The sequence below is a fragment of the Xyrauchen texanus genome, chromosome 6 (genome assembly GCF_025860055.1).
Source record: "Xyrauchen texanus isolate HMW12.3.18 chromosome 6, RBS_HiC_50CHRs, whole genome shotgun sequence".
Lineage (NCBI taxonomy): Eukaryota > Metazoa > Chordata > Actinopteri > Cypriniformes > Catostomidae > Xyrauchen > Xyrauchen texanus.
The window spans coordinates 19,779,733-19,796,996 of NC_068281.1; the positions used below are offsets into that span (position 1 = coordinate 19,779,733).

Here is a 17,264-nt window from a genome sequence, read left to right on the forward strand (position 1 = left end):
AATTCTTTTCTCTTCTTATTTTTTTTTCTATTTGTATTTTCTCCATTTTTTTGTTTGTTTGTTTGTGTATATGTGTGTAACTCAGGCTTTGACCACAGGGATATTTGTTGAGGGTCAGGGTGAGGTTGGGGTATGGGAGGGGGAAATGGAAATTACAGGGTTAAAAATGTATTCTATATATATTTTGTTTATTCTGTATTATATATATATATATATATATATATATATATATATATATATATATATATATATAAGAATCAATAAAAGTGTTCATCACAAATAAAAAGTAAGTAAAAGCTTAGTAAATATATTGACTCCCACAGCAGGATAATAAATGTCTAAAAAGAAATGTACATTTAGTTGTTTGTTTCTATAATTTTTGTTATATCTTTATTTAACCTTATAATATAGTATAATTAATATTTATATTTTCAAATAAATATAGTAATGTAAATGTTTGTATTATTCTAATCCCATTAAACTCAATGACCGTTTGACATAGAGACATGAAACTAACTGGAAAACACAAGACTTGATCTCTAGGTCTCTATGTCAAATTGGTCATTGAGTTTAATAGACTAATAGGGATAATTGAATCTGTATAAATAGTATTGAGCGTTTTGCAGTTGGTTTTATGTCTCTAGGTCAAACGGTCATTGAGTTTAATAGATTTATATGGATACAAATATCTGTATAAAAAGTACTGAATGTGTACTCCCAAAAACAAGCCTTGTGCTATATAAAGAATACTTTTTGAGTGTTTTGCAGTTGGTTTTATGTCTCTAGGTCAAACTGTCATTGAGTTTAATGGAATTAGAATATTACAAATATTTACACATCTGTATTTATTTAAAAGCATATAGAATGTAAATTCCACAAACAGAAACTTCTGTCACGAAATTGATGTTTTAACAACATTTGTGATGCCATAATATCAAATGGTTAAATTGTTTGATTGACTTATAGGGCTAACAGAATTTATATGATAAAAAAAAAAATCTTCTTTTTTAAAATTCAGCTTTGTGTTAGGCAAAGAAAACCTATTCATGCATTTCCAAGTTGGTTTGGCTTGAATATGTGACTTTAATGGGTATTGTCGCAAATGTCAAACGAATGTCAAATATAAAACGAACTTCACCGCACTCCAATCCTGCTTCCAACACATGAAATTCAAGAACTGACTGTTTAATTGCTGCCTAATATATCCCACCCCTTTGACAGGTGCCATTGTAACAAGATAATACATATATTGTTTATAAAATGTTGGATGAGCAATGTGTTTTTTTGTATGTAATTGTGGTTTTTAGTAAATTGTTCATTAATAAATGTAAATTTATGAAGACAAACCTTTATTTTTTAGTTTTGAAAAAAGTTTTTATTGGTAAATATCTTCTATTCCAAAAATATATGAAAGAGAAATTACTTAGGATTATTCAGAAACTTAATCTTACAGAAACAATATTTTATTTGTATACGATGTACTAATAATTGTACTATAAGTACACATTTAACTTTATTAACATATCATAAAAAATATATATATTCGCAATAAAATTAAATAAATAAAGACTCACCGCCAAACAAACACGTGTTTCCCGTCTGTCTCTGTTGACTTCCGGGAACATGGCGAACACCGGGGCGTCTGACGACCACTGGAGGAGTGCAAGAGGAGTGTAGCGGAGGGCTGCGAAGACCGAGGTTACAGACCTGACAGACGTGTCAGTCGCGGCGACAAGCGATGAGTTTTCTGTATACGTCTCTATCGAGATCGTAGTGTGAAGTAGTTTCAATCAGACAGCTTTAGATTCACATACACTGCTAATCACTGTGACTTGCATGTTGATCAAGTCAAGTGCTCCTGTCAGTACGGATTGCACCATATTCACGTACTATATTAGCCATATTTTAAACCACTCACCATTTCATGACTTTGAACAGCATTACTCCAGTTTCAACAGTCAGGTAGTGTGACATCTTCAGTGTAGCCGCTCGCGCTCTGGTCCTCTTCCGGGGCCTCACCTAATGCTCATTTGAAAGCTCGTCAGGCCCCGTAAAACCTTTATTTAGAGGGATTTTTAATTCTACACCAATCTTTAGCACAGCTAGCCGTAGAGCTGAGGAATCGATTTGAGTTGAGTGCAATAATCTTGCCATTGACACCATCTCCTGCGGGTGAAATTCTGACACTGCACATCCATCCAACCGCAATCCTCTGAGATAAACATGTAAGCTTTACTTTAACAACCATATCTCTGATGTTTTAGTTTATATTGCATGACAGGGTTATGCCAGTTAATATGAAATCATGTTTGTGTTGTGTACGGTGGAATTTATCACACATTTCAAAGAGGATGTTGTAAGTACTTCTGCCACTTTTTACACTCTTAAAAAGCATTGACAATAGATACGCTTGTTATTTTAGACAGTCTGTTAAAATCATGAACCATATACAGTGTCTTAGAAATTGTGATTGGTCTTTAAATGGCCAAATGTCATCTTGCATTAAATCTTGCATGGATTTTTTTCTTTAGAATATTTCAGCTCTGTAGGTTCATACAGTGCAAGTAATGGTGTCCAGAACTTTGAAGCTCCAAAAAGCATATAAAGTCAACTTAAAAGTTATCCATTTGACTCCAGTGGTTAAATCTAAATCTTCAGAATCAATATGGGCTTGATTTTGATGGTACAGATTTCCTTATTCCGGGAATAAGGAAATTATATTCCTTATAATGTCTCTTTTGCTTAAATTTGAAAGAAATTCACTCCCAACTAATGCTGTTAATTATACTGGGGACCTTCTAACTAGGTACATAATGAAAATATACATTTTACTAGTTACGTTTTAAATATATCATATATTTATATTATATTTCTAGTTGTTTCTTTTGTCATTTTGGTCATATTTTGGCTTTTAAAAAATTGACAAATCAATGTATTCAATCAATAAATAAGATGTTATATTTCATATATTCTTTTTTGTTACATGTTTTATGTTACATAATTTGTACTATTTACAAGTATTTACGTAGATTTTTTTGAACACGTGCTAAAACTGGTACTGTCTCTTTAACAAAAGCAGCATTTCTGTAAAGAGCATCTGTAAATTATATTAACAAGAGAGGACTCTAATGGTCTTACCTCATCCATGCAATGCATGATTAGAAATAAATGTTTATGTTTTTAGAATGATTTCGAAATCAGTTGTTTTTGATCAACTGACTGTAGAGAACAGAAAGGGTGTTAAAAGGAACATTATTCAATAACAAGAGAGTCACGTGGATCTCGTTTTTGGACATGCATTACACGGAACAACTTTTATTCTCAACATGCAGTGAATGGATCTCACTACTGAATAATCCACCACTATACTACACAATTACTGATGAGTGAAATATGAACATTTACCAGCAAGTTGCCAAATATATACATTTTAGTCACATTGTGCAAAATTTGGCTGAAAATGTGAGTGGTTTCCTCTCATTGTAGTGGAGGGTTGTGCATATAGTAAAAGATCGATATTGAGATAATTCAAATGAAAATTGCGATGCATGGGAAAAATCTATATTTTTACCCACTACTAGATATGGCAGGTGTGGGTGAGAAACAGATCAATATTTAAGTCCTTTTTTACTTTAAATTCTTCTCGTTTCCCTGTAGGTGGTGATATGCACCAAGATTGCGAATCAATAAAAACAATAGAATAATGTGAAAATGAAAGTAAAGGTTTATAGTAAAAAAAGGAGATATTAATCAGTTTCTTACCGATTAAACCTATCATATTGCTCCAGAAGACATTGATCAAATTCATAATTACTTTTATGCTGCCTTTAAGTGCATTTTGGACCTTAAAGTTCACTCGCATTGAATGGGCCACCAGAGCTGAGATATTCTTCTAAAAATATTAATCTATGTTCAGCATAAGAAAGTCATACACATCTGGGATGGCATGAGGGTGAGTAAATGATGAGATAATAAATATTTTAGGTTGTACTATCCCTTCAAGGAATGTTCCAGGGTCAATACCATTTAAGCTCAACAGCATTTGTGGCATATGTAGATTACCACAAAGAATAATTATTATGCATTCTTATTTTTTATATTTTTTTAATTATTAATGAGTGTATAATCTATATATAACACTATATGGCACTTACAATGGAAGTTAATGGGTATAATCCATAAGCATTAAAATACACACTGATGTAAACATTATATGTGTTAATATGATCAGGAATCGATTTGCAGACATTGTGGTGTTTACCAGAGCATTTACATTTAATATTTACATCTTGTGGCTATACTTTTTAAACAGTGTGTATTTAATGTTTATGGTCTGACCCCTTTCACTTCCATTGTAAGTGCAGTACAGTTACCACTGCAGCTTCTTTTTTTAATAAATGACTGACAAGTATAATGATTTTTTTGTGGTAATCAACATTATACTACAAACGCTTGTGATTGAGCTTAACTTGTCTTGAACCCGGACCATTAATTGCATTTTTAATCGTGAAAGAAGCTTTTGATGATTCAGACACCATTTTAACTTATATTAGAGGAGCTTTTTTCAGACTTTTCTCCTCCTCACAGCTCCGATGGAAATGGCATCAGTCTGACGAGTCTCAATTTACCATGTGTTTATGGACAGACCACCTTCTGCCTGCCTCATTAGTGTGGAGATGAGTTTAGTTTTTTTAGTGGCAAAAAATTATGTTGTATCTAGTTATGTTTCTCACTAAAGGATGTGGTTGACTACAGTTAGCAAATTAATGTAAAAATTAAGTGAATTGAAGTGTAGACTACTTAATAAAGCATGCTGTTTCTATTTGTAGGAGTGTTCTCTTGAACTTTACTGTTGGATCACCCCAAATACCATGCTGGGGCTGCTTGTTCGCCACAGCCTCTTAACTTGCAGGAGATTCTCCTTGCCACACCAGCTGTCACGCCTACTGAGTCCAGGTGCTCTCACCAGTATGTACACCACACGCATGTACAGTGGTGGTGGGGGCAAGCCAGGTCGCCGCATCGGCCTGATGGGAGGAGGGCTGCCTATGCTGGAGAACCACCATCACCAGCTTCCTCCACATCATCCACATGTGCATCAGCATCAAAATTACCCACCCGTTTATCAGGCACGTCTAGATGGCCACCGGCCCCATTTTCAGACCCACCAGCACTACCACACACACCCGCAAGTCACTCACCTCCCTCCTCCGCACTATCAACCGCATGCACATTTTCACCACAGCAAGAAAAAGACGTGGAACTTCATCCATGAGAAGATGAGCTACGACACCTTTTTCACCATGAAACGGCTGATTGATCGCTCACGCACTGTGGATGAAGTTCTCCGCTGGGTCACCCAGAATCCAGGGAAGATCTCGCACAATCACTACCCCATCGCTCTGCAGAAGATTGGTCAGCTTCTGGTGCTTCAGCAGGCTGGGGGTCAGGCGGGTGGAAGTGGAGGAGCGGGTGAAGGAGCTTTGCCTTCATCCGCTTGTGGAAGCTCGGTAGAGAACAGCGTACGACAGATTCTGGATAATCAGGATTTTCAGACGCTCTGTGACGCCATTGTCAATGACTGCTCCAAGTTCGACAATTTCAGCATTGTTAACTGCCTTTATGCTGTAACTGCCCTTGGTAAGTCCTTCAAGTTTGGATCATTGACTAAAGTGACCGAGCACGTTCTTATGATTATGCTTAATAGCTGACAACTTTATTGAAATCTGCACGAATAGATTTTGGCCCATTATCCTGATTTTGCGAAGTGTTGTATGCATGCCTGTTTATGTTTTATGTCAAAAGCAGAGAATAACCCAATGATTTCAAATCATGATTTCAATGCAGTTTTTTTTAAATAAACTGATTTTCGATTGTTATCATCGTATTGGTATGCAAGTGAACGTGCTAAGTGTAGTTGACAAATAACATTGTGGGGAAACTTGACCCAGACACTTCTTTGTAAGATTCACCTATAAAGATCCTTTATTGAATTTCCGCATAGGGTTATTGAGTTTCAGCAGTTATGTGGGGCTTTGTACAAAAATTAAGTTTCGTATTATTTATTCATTTTCGCCAATACCATCACAGATGTGTATGAATTTCTACTGCAGAAAACAAACAAAGATTTTTAGAAGAATATCTTAGCTCTCTAGGTCCTCACAATGCAAGTGAAAGGGTACCAAAATTTTAAAGCTTCAAAATGCACATAAAGGCAGCATAAGTAGTAATTCATGAAACTATAGTTGTTAAATATATATATTCAGAAGTGATATGATTGGTTTGGGTGAGAAACAAATTAACATTTAAGAACTTCTTTTAACTACACATTTTTCTCCCTGCCCAGTAGGCGACGATATGCATGAAGAATGCAATTTGCCAAAAGCAAAAGAAGAATAATGTGAAAGTGAATGTGGAGATTGATAGTAAAATATGACTTTAATATTGATCTGTTTCACAACCACACTTATTTATGGATTACTTTAATGCTGCCTTTATGTGCTTTTGTCACTTCAAAATGTTTTTTTGTTTTTGCATTGTGAGGAGCAACAGAGCTGAAATATTCTTCTTAAAATCTTTTTGTTCAGCAGAAGAAAGTAAGTCATACACATCTGGGATGGTATGAGGATGGATTAAATGAAGAGGGAATTAAAAATGTTGGGTGCATTATTCCTTTAAGGGGAAAACAATGCAGTATTTTTAAGGGAAAGTGTATATTTAGATGTTTTACTGTCCTGCAAAGTCAAAACACAGTAATTACGCATTTTGTCAAAATTGAGTTTGACAAGGAGCCCCAAATATGATCCTCTTATGGGGATTCCAAGCTATTTATTTTATTATATGAAGTCACATTTATACTGTGTGACTAAAACGGTAAAGTGGGATATTATAGAAAAATACAAACATGGTTTGCAAAATTGAATTATTTATATAAATTGCTTTTATATCATTAAGGCACTAAAGATAAAAGAAATAGTTAGAAATTAAAATTTTTACTCTTGTATTAAGTTGACAGTGAATTTTGTTTTTTTGCAAGGGCCCACTTGGGGTCCCTGGATCACAGTTTGATAACCCCTGTTTATTTTTTATTAAGAAATTGATTTTATCCCAATTTGGCATGCCCAATTCCCACTCCTTAGTAGGTCCTCGTGGTGGCGCGGTTACTCGCCTCAATCCGGGTGGCGGAGGACAAGTCTCAGTTGCCTCCGCTTCTGAGACCATCAGTCCACGCATCTTATCACGTGGTTCATCGTGCATGACACCAGGGAGACTCTGCATGTGGAGGCTCATGCTACACTCCACGTTCCACGCACAACTTACCACGTGCCCCATTGAGAGTGAGAACCACTAAATCGTGACCACGAGGAGGTTACCCCATGTGACTCTACCCTTCCTAGCAACCGGGCCAACCTGGCTGGAGTCACTCAACACACCCTGGATTTGAACCCGCAACTGGGGTGTTCTGCATCAATACTCGCTGAGCTACCCAGGCCCTGAAAATCCCTGTTTTAGACTTTGAGCTGTCCTTTGAAGTATGCAGAGGTGTGACAACCACATTTGGCTGGACCAGTGGTTCCCAACCCTGTTCCTGGAGGCCCTCCAACACTGCACATTTTTACATCTCCCTAATCAAACAAAACTCATTCAATTCTTTAACTCATTAGTAGAGACAACTGAGCTGAATTAAAAATCTTTGATGCCGTTTTCTTTCACTGGTGTCATAGTTACTGTGTTTTGGCTTTGTGGGGATGTGTAACTGGCCACCATTTCTTTTAATGTTTTCAAAATTTTTTATAAACTTTCTGCAATTTCACAGTTAAGTAGCCTTGAAGTATGACATGAATTTTTGAAAGTACAGATATTCCATGTAGTCTCTCAATTAATTTGAGGACACACAAAAATTGCATATACAATAATTATACAAGAATAAACAAAAAGGCTAGTTTTAGATACAATATAGCATGTTACAGTGCAGGACACTGGCTTGACATGTCAACTACCGAGTAACTGTAGTTTTTAGACATGGGGCAATTTATTATTAAAATACTACTGTATCTTATATCATTTAATTAATGTATTCTTTGCCTTTTTCAGGGCTGCCCAGTGACTCTCAGATTGTGCAGGTGCTGGAAGAAGAGTCCCAGTCTCGCCTGTCTCAATTTAACCAAAAGGACATCTCCATGGTTTTCAGCAGCAGCATGAAGCTTCATCCATCCAGCCAGCATCCCTTGATTGAGTCGTGTCTCGCTGGGCTGGAGAAGAACATTGAGCGGGAGCGCCACCCCCAGACGCTGTTCCTCCTGCTCTCTTACTACCGCACTAAGTGGAGAGCACTGCGGGCGGCAGATGCATCCTCCCCTGAACAGCTGGTGGTGAACCGGAAGATCCTGCGGCTGGTGAAGCACACGCTGGCCAGCGTTAGCAGCATCAGGGACCATGAGATGGCCTTGCTAGATGAGATGCTCTCAGCATGTGCCAGGGAAGCCAGCAACAAGAGCCTTGAGCTTATCTTTAGCACTCACCTCTTCTACCAGAACAGGCAGGAGAAGTTTGTGAGCAGCCTCGCAGGTGAATTTAAAAAAGAATTCAATGTATTTGTTTAGCACTTTTAATAATAAGTATTCAATAAAACATTCGTAAATTAAAATAATCATACTATATGTAAAATCTGAAATAATGTTTAGAATCAAAGCTAGAGATGCCTGATTCATCAATAAAGCACTTGAAGTCATTCTTGACAGTATTTTATGTCAAGTCAGCCTGGCAATGACAGTAAGATTTTATAAAAAAAAGCTCATTTTAGATGCCATGTTTTTATAAAGATTTTGTGTTGTCAGGAAGGAATTGGAGATTATAAGCCAACCTTCAATCTCATGTGTTGATTCTAGATTTGTTTATTTTTATTTTTTATTTTATTTTTTCAGAGGAGTTGCCTAAAAAGGTTGATAGCATCACACCTTACACCATGGCCCTCATCGCCAAGTATATCGCTCGCCATCGTCTCAGAGAAACGCGTCTGCTGGATACAATTGCTGACTTTTTGGTCAAGAAGGGTGAATTCTTGGACAGCAAGGTTAGATGTGGACACTGTGTATTCTGACATGGCCACACAGTAAAATAATCTAGCTAACTTTCTTTTCTGTCTAATGTAATGGTGATTAAATCAAATGAGGAATGTATGCCAATTAAATGTTTAAATGTATCCCGCTCATCCTCTATTGCTCTGTCTAGGTGATCCAGAAGCTTGTGTTCCCATTCAGTCGAATGAGTTATCGACCGGCTAACGAGGCTCAATTTTTCTCCAAGCTGGAGATGGTGCTCGAACTAAAGGCTCTGAGCTCTCCACTGGCCACCGTTAACATCCTCATGTCCTTGTTCCAGCTGGGCCATTTTCCAGGGCTTGTCCTGCACCGTGTCTTCTCTCCATCATTTATCAGTAATGTCACCAGTGAGTTTATCACTACTGAAATCTTGTTCTAAACGCATGTTTGCGGAGCGCTAATAAGATTAGTGCTTGTCTCTTTAAAAGATAGAAGAGACATATCTTGTAAAATATCTTGTTTCCAGATGGTTCATATTTCATGGCTTCAGGTTTTTTTTTCCAATGTTTGATTAGCTAAATTTATAATATCATGGTCACCCAAAAGTAAACACCAAAACTGCCTTGGACTGGTATACTCTCTTGCAAACTCATCATAGGTACCCTCTGATCAATCAGGACCACTGCTGGCTATCTTTATGTAATATTGACTGCTACAATATTTGCTGTTTTACTGCTAAAATATTTGCTGCAATATTTTGCAGCTATTTGTCTCTTATTATTGTATATAAATAACATTGATTTTGCAGATTTTCTATAGCTGTTAGAAGGATTGTTCTAACAAAATTGAAATTCTCTTATCATTTCCTCACCCACGTACCATCTCATATGTTTGTCTTTCTTTTTTCTGTTTTTAGAAAAAAAATCTCAGCTCTGTAGGTCAGTACTATGCAAGTGAATGGTGACCAAAAATTTGAAGCTCCCAAAAGCACATAAAGGAAACATAAAATTAATCTATAAGACTCTAGTGTTTTAGTCTTCTGAAGCAATCCAATTGATTTTGGGTGAGCACAGACTAAATGTAACTCCATTTGCACTGTACATCTAGGCACAATCATTATTTCAAGCTTGATTACACTTTAATCGAGCTTGTAATCATGATCGGCAAGGAGACGGCTGATATCAAGATTTATAGTGAATGAGTTATAATTTGGTCTGTTTTTCAACCATAACTCACTGGAGCTGTATGGATAACTTTTATGCTGCCTTTGTGCTTTTTGGAGTTTCAAAGTTTTGGTCACCATGTACTTGCATTTGTATGGACATACAGAGCTGAGATATTCATTCTGAAAATCTTGTTTTGTGTCATAAACATCTTGGATGGTATTAGCGAAAATGAGTAAATAATACGAGAATTAAAATTTTTTGGTGAATCATTCCTTTAATACAAAGCCCCACATAACTGCTGAAACTCAATAACCCTGTGCCGAAATTCAGTAAAGAATCTTTATAGGCAAATCTTAAAAAGAAGTGTCTGGGTCATGTTTCCCCACAAAATCAAAAGAAAAAAATAAGAAATTATATTTTGCATAAAGAAAATTAAGCCTATTGAAATGTCTGGGTCATGTGTCACTGCAAAATTAAAAGAAGAAGATGAAAAAAAGAGACTATTTTGGGACCATCCAGATTTTTTGCATTATAAAATTATTTTCATGACAAATTTATGAAAGCCACATTAACCCAAATAAAAAAAGCTGATTCTCATTGTAGTTTAATACAGTATTATAAATAATCCTGTCTGGACACAAAGATACAGTAGAAAGAGTGGATGAATGAATGATTCTTTTCCCCATTTGCAATTCAATTTGAGCCTGTTCTGTATTTTATGTAGACAGTCCATATGCCCTGATTGTACGGCGGTACCTTTCACTACTGGATGCAGCTGTAGAGTTGGAATACAAGGATTATACTGGACCTCGCCTTCAGGACTCCCATAAAGTGCTCATGTTTGATCACGCACTAACTGCAGATGAGGTGAACCGTAAATACAGGTGAGTCAATAAGATTGAAGATAAATTCTATATTGTCAGTGTCAACTGTATTTATATAGCACTAACTAAACAACATTTGTCGACCAAAGTGCTTTACAGTCAAATGCAAAAATGAAAATGAAAAGACATTAAAATATTAAAAAGTTAAAAAAAATAACATGTTTTATCAAAAATAGGATTTAGACAGTATTTTAAGGCTGAAGAGAGATAGTGGGTTTTGAACATGAATTTAAAAGCGTATGTTTTATACAAGAAAAGAGTTTAGACACCTGTGTAAATCTGAGTGGGTTTAAGCGTGGGTTAAAAGAATATGTTTTAAGCAGAAAAAGTATTCAGATGAGATTATAAGCCTTTGAGAAGTTGTGTGTTTTTAACATGGCTTTGAAAGTTGGAAGAGATTTGGCGGACTTAATATGTAGAGGCATTGCAGTCCATAGTTTGGGGCCGGCTAACGTAAAAACCCGGCCACCTTTTTGCTTGAGTCTGGTTTTCGGTTTGATAAGCAGTTTTTGTTTTTCTGACCTCAGGGGCCTAGGGGGATTTTATGGCGTCAGTACGTTGGTGAGATATACAGTAGAGGCTAAAGCATACAGGCAACCAGTGTAGGGAGATAAGTGTAGGTGTTATTGATTCGTGTTTCCTGACACGCTTCAAGTGTCTGGCTGCTGCGTTTTGTACAATTTGTAAGTGTGTTAGCGCAGAAGAGTTTATTCCGTAATATAAAGAGTTACAGTAGTCAAGCCGAGATGTGATTAATGGTGTGTATAACTCTTTCAAAATCCAATGGAGACCGAAAAGGTTTCACTTTGGATAAGAAGCGTAAGTTCAAGATTGATCTAACAACCAAATGTATCTGTTTATCCATTTTGAGATTGTTTTCAAAAACAACCCAAGTTCCTCATATTTGTTTAAGTGTATGCAGACAGTGTACTGGAATTTAGTTGTTGAGTGTATTTGTTTTGGACAACAGGACGTGCCGACACAAAGTTTGCACACTTTTATTTGTTACTGAAACTTCAAGTAAATGTCCTGCTGACATCTACAGTGAGTTCAGAGTGTATTGTGTATTGTTTGTATTTCAGTTACAAAGGTCTGGTTGCAGAGGCACTCAGGCAGCTTGTTGGCGAGCACAGCTACAAGCAGGATGAGGTTCTAGCACCAGGATATTGCACAGGTTCTTTCCTTTTTATGATGCAACCATTTCTACCACTGCATATGCATTCAGATTATTGTTTTTTTAGAAACTTTAGTTATTTGAAACTCATATGGTTTTCCCCTATGCCAGATTTCCTGCTGTGGATCGACAGCACAGGTCGTGTTCTCCCCATCAGGACTGGGCCACCAGCAGTGTCATTAGGCACAGGTTCAACCCCATGTGTAGTACTCAACCTCAAATCTCCCGGGGGTTCTGGCTCTGTCGCAGCTCTCACTACTGACTTCCAGAAGTTCTCTCCTTTTGCCCCTTCACTGGATGAAGGGGGTGACAAATGCTCAGGAGAGGAGTCTGCCTTCCTCTCAGCTCACATGCGCCCCCAAACAGCAGGAGCAACAGCTCAGAGAGTTGATCCTAATGGAACGGTAAAATTGGACTACAATCCATATTACACAACTTCAGATTATTACTCCACTCTAGCCAAGGAGCACTCTCTGGAGAGCCAGGACAGCTCCACCCTTAGTAGCCCCTCAGACTGCCTGAACCATGCAGGGCCTTCTGTTCCAGGGACCGTTGCGCCGCAAGACTCCCTCTTCCAGTTCTCAATTGGAAAAATTCTGGAGGATGAAGGGGGTGCTGTCATCTCAAAAGGAGCAAACCCGGGGCCAGACTGTGAGATCACTACATTTTATGAAGGTGTGACATACCCAGAGGGTAGTGAAAGTGATGTAGTGGCCAGTTCTCCACTGCAGCTTCTCAACCCAGAAAACCCAGAAGCTGACCGGACCACAGGAGAGCAAGTGAAAAGGTCAGTACAGGTTAGCCAGGCCTAAATCCTTAAAGGGGTTATGACATGCCTTTTTTATTATGTTTATGCCTTCCTTGAGGTTCACTTATAATATTAGTACAGTTTAGGTTTTTTAGAGTCATATATTAGTAAAACATAATTATTTTCCACCTTCATTCTGACCCTTTGTAAGAAATGCTCTAATTTTGGTGCTGCATCCTCTTTAAGACTTGGCAGTAAACAGCCACTGTTCTGATCTGCTCTCTTCTTGCATCTCACCTCTACTGAGCGGGCTACGGAGATTATAAGGTGAAGTAGGCATTGACAGTGTTGTTGTGGATTCAGTCAGATGCAAATGTCTACCACAGTGTGACATTAAAATGTATAGGAAGTAGAGAACAAGTTGTTTTGGCAGCTTTTGTTCAACAAATGCTCTTTATGCAATGAGGAAGTTTTGAGTTCTGAAACTTACAGTATATTTTGATAGTACAATGAACTCTTACATTTGAAAAGATCATGGAGAATTTTATTTTCTCATGTCATGGCCCCTTTAACACAGAGAGACTGATTAAAATTAATAGAGCGCAACAGTCGGGTTCTGGAAGAAAAAATTCTATAGGTGAATACATTTTTTATGATAACCTTTAAATCTTTTAAAACAGACCTACCTTGAGCTCCGAGGTTGTTCATCAATGGTATATGCTTCTGTTGAAGCCATCAGTCTGTGTTATTTCAACTTAATTTTCCACATCGTGTTTAATAGCTTAATTTCTGGTGAAGAACTACACTACCCATGATCCTGAGAAGAAACACTCCACTAATCTAGCAAGCACTGAAGCTACTATAAATTATGCACATAATACACATTCAAACTATATATACATTTGTAAGTAACTTAATACTGTATTTTGCAATACAATTAAAATATATTATTTTTGTACTTATAATCATGCCTTCAGGAAAGACCTTAAGTACACAGTCTTGCACCCTTGTCTTTTCCAATAATTTCCAAAGCCTGTAATCCGTGATTCACTTTAGAGCTGGTTGACATAGATTATTATTTATGAAGGATTTTATGAATTAATTATTGTCGGAAAGAATGGGGAAAAAATACTTCCAGAACAAAGACGGCTGAAAAAGTGGGTGTGCACTGTTGTGCTTTAATAAAGAATTGCAGCAAATGTTTTTGACTTAAACATTTATCCAGGATGAAAGTGGTGAAAGCTTTCTTGACTTGAATGTTTGGCTCACCATCTTGAACTCAAGCTATCTGTCCTTTCACACATGCAGAGTTATAATGTCAGTAAATGATAAATGGCATTATTGCCATAATTCTGATGTGCTGGTTGGATCCAGGGCAATGAGAGACCGCCACCTGCAGTTGCTGGGATACATTATACTACAGGTAAAAATTGCATGCACATTAACATCCTTCATTATTTCTGAAGGAAAATAATTGGTTATTTTTATTCTTTCAGACTGAAGATTAAGATAAAAAAATGAATCTGCAGTCATATTTATATAAAATGGGAATTTAAGTAAAACCCTAACAAAAAACAAAATTCTGTACTATGTTACACTGATTTGTATCAGATGGTAATAAAATGGTGGTTTGATATATTCCATGGTAATGCATGATATTTAAAAAACTAAAATACCATTGTCTAAAAAGCTGCAGTATCATGGCATTTTTGGCACTGTTTTGTTAGTGAAATAATGCAGAATTTATATTTTTCTCATTTCACTTGCAGTTGCCCTATCTGGAGTTGGAGAAGCTGAATGGGATAGAGGAAGTGAAACAGTACCTGCACAAAAAGCTCCTGGATGTTCCTTTATGACATCATAAAAGAAGAGAGTGTTTGTTTGTGTGCTTCAGAGAGCATGTGCAACTTTCACGATTTCAAGAGGTTTTGTTGTTTTCAGAAAGACTGTTGTGTACGTATGTGTCTGTGTGTGTATGTGAGTGTCTCTAAATGTGTTTGTACACACAGGATGTGAACAGCTCTTTGTTTTTAGGACAACACATCTGTTAACACAAGAAATATGGGTGGATGTTATCTTAATTATTTGGTTATAGAGATGCAAATTTTTAATTGGTGTATGGTATGTAGTAAGTTTAACTGTGCCTGGGTTTCTGATTGATTTTACCGCATCATAAAGCATACAATACCCCCAGCCAACAATTAAGGGCCTTTAAGTAATGGAAATATTGATAATAATACAATATCACAATTCAGAAGTACTTCTGGAAAGGTTTTGGTATATTTGGTCATAGGTGTGAGAGGAGCAGGTTGTTTATTATTAAATGGGCTCCAGCATTTTCTATTTTAATTTTGTTTTAATGGTGTTCCCACATCCCTTTGTTGTCCTCACTGTTATTTTGGTGTGTTAGGTGCAAGCTCGGGAGAAGACACCAACTATGTCTTATGGGACAAGTATGGGTTATAGTATATTTTATGGATGTGAGGTACCTTGGTGTAAACACTAGTGTGGAGTGGTCTGATGGTGAGCGACAACTATTTGTATATTGTTATTTTAGATGCAGCCACCACGACCACTGCTGCTCTTTGATTCTACATCTGAAAGAATTGAGGGTTTAGGATAAGCATGGACGTGTATTAAGAAATATGTGAGGCTGTTGATTAAAGTCTATTGGATGTGAATGGTATGGAGTTACAGTTTGAAAAGGAATGTGCAGGGATTAGTATATGCAGGAAAGGGTTATATCTACATATTTTCTCAAAATGATTGTCAGCTTTGGTGACATGTGAGGGGAAAGCAATGCACCCATGTAACTGCAGGATAATTATTAAATAATGTTTATCTCTCCCATGTGGAGAATGTTGAATTTTTGATTGTGCCTTTAGCGTACAGATTTTCCCTCATTGTTGTCTTCAGATAATTTATAAAGAGGAGTTTAACAAAGGTATTTAGGTTAAAATGTTGCTGCAATTTTAAAAAAAAAATATATATATATTTTTTTTTTTCTTCCATCATGCTAAAGAAATTAATACATAGAAATTGGGTTTATATGGATAGGCTAACATTGACCATTTATTTTTGTGAAAGACGACAATCTAGTCTGATATGTATGTGTTGTCAATGTTTACAAAAATAATTGTGCATAGTTAATTTCAACTGAATAAGCAGTTATGGTTTGCTAAATATTTCAAGGCCTTGCTTAAATCCACAAAAATTTAGGTACTGAATGTGAAAAGGATAAATATCTTTAAATCAGAGATCTTATTTATATGGAAGACTTATTTTATGGTTGAGTCACCAATATACCACTTTCTCTGTGTGCATTGGCTTTCTTTAGAGGGAAACATAATTTATTATGGAAAGTGAATGTAAGTGGACTGTGTGAGTGAATGTGTGTCAGGTAGCGGGTTGGAAAATTTATCAAAATGTCTGTTTATATACATAGTAAAATGTCTATATAAAAAAGATTATTAAAAATGAAAAAAGCAGAAAACCTTGTTTGTCTTTTCTGGTTTGAGAATTTGAAGGTTGCTCAAGGCTAGCCCTGAAAATTTCCTCTGAAGTTGTCATTAAAAGTTGAATATGCAAATCTCTGATATAACTGGCTACTTATCAAAAGGCAAACCATGACTTTTAAGGGGATTTTGCCATTATCTAAAAAGCTAGTTCACCCAAAAATGAAAATTCTCTCATCATTTATTCACCATAATATTACCCCAGATGTGTATTACATTCTTCTGCAGAACACAAAGATTTTAGAAGAATATATCAGCTCTGTAGGTCCATACAATGCAAGTCACCAGGGTCCAAATCTCTGAAGATCAAAAGCACCTAAAGGCAGCACAAAAGTAATCCATACAACTCCATTGGCGCATAAAAGTAATCCATTGGTTAAATCTATGTCTTCAGAATTTATATTGATAGGTTTGGGTGAGAAACGGATCAATATTCACTAGATATTTTACTATAAATTCTGCACCCTGCCCAGTAGGTGGTGATATGCACAAAGATTGTGAATTGCATAGACAAAAGATGAACAACTCTTTGGAAAGAAGAGCGCTTAGGAGGGCTGTGTGAAAGTGAACATTTATTGTAAAAAAATATATATGTGTGTTTTTAGCCATACCTATAATATCGCTTCTTAAAGGGTAACTAAACCCCTGCTCAGAGTCTGACTCCACCCACTAGCAATATTTGAAAAATGCTGGAAAAGTGGGCAGACACCAGCGGGGATAGAGGGGACGAAACGAG

The 17,264-nt window shown here is 36.6% G+C and overlaps 1 protein-coding gene across 2 annotated transcripts; it reads left to right on the forward strand.

The window, feature by feature from the left end:
• The first annotated feature begins 1,626 nt into the window (after positions 1–1,626).
• On the forward strand, positions 1,627–16,496 carry LOC127645049 (uncharacterized). 2 transcript variants are annotated; one of them, XM_052128566.1, is made up of 10 exons: positions 1,627–2,225; positions 4,830–5,640; positions 8,095–8,568; positions 8,925–9,073; positions 9,232–9,448; positions 10,932–11,091; positions 12,174–12,265; positions 12,377–13,052; positions 14,322–14,436; positions 14,783–16,496. In XM_052128566.1, exons 2-10 carry the CDS (start codon positions 4,872–4,874, stop codon positions 14,867–14,869), a joined length of 2,739 nt encoding a protein of 912 aa, XP_051984526.1. In that variant the 5' UTR covers positions 1,627–2,225; positions 4,830–4,871; the 3' UTR covers positions 14,870–16,496. The 2 variants fall into 2 exon arrangements, with proteins under 2 accessions (XP_051984526.1, XP_051984527.1); XM_052128567.1 differs by having other exon boundaries at positions 9,232–9,436.
• The last annotated feature ends 768 nt before the right edge of the window (positions 16,497–17,264 follow it).

Excerpts from the sequence above, each read along its gene's own strand:
- LOC127645049 (XM_052128566.1), top strand. The coding sequence starts at position 4,872 with ATGCTGGGGCTGCTTGTTCGCCACAGCCTCTTAACTTGCAGGAGATTC. Across the intron at positions 13,053-14,321 it reads ACAGGAGAGCAAGTGAAAAG|AGTTATAATGTCAGTAAATG; the intron begins GTCAGTACAGGT and ends TCACACATGCAG. Across the intron at positions 14,437-14,782 it reads TGGGATACATTATACTACAG|TTGCCCTATCTGGAGTTGGA; the intron begins GTAAAAATTGCA and ends TTTCACTTGCAG.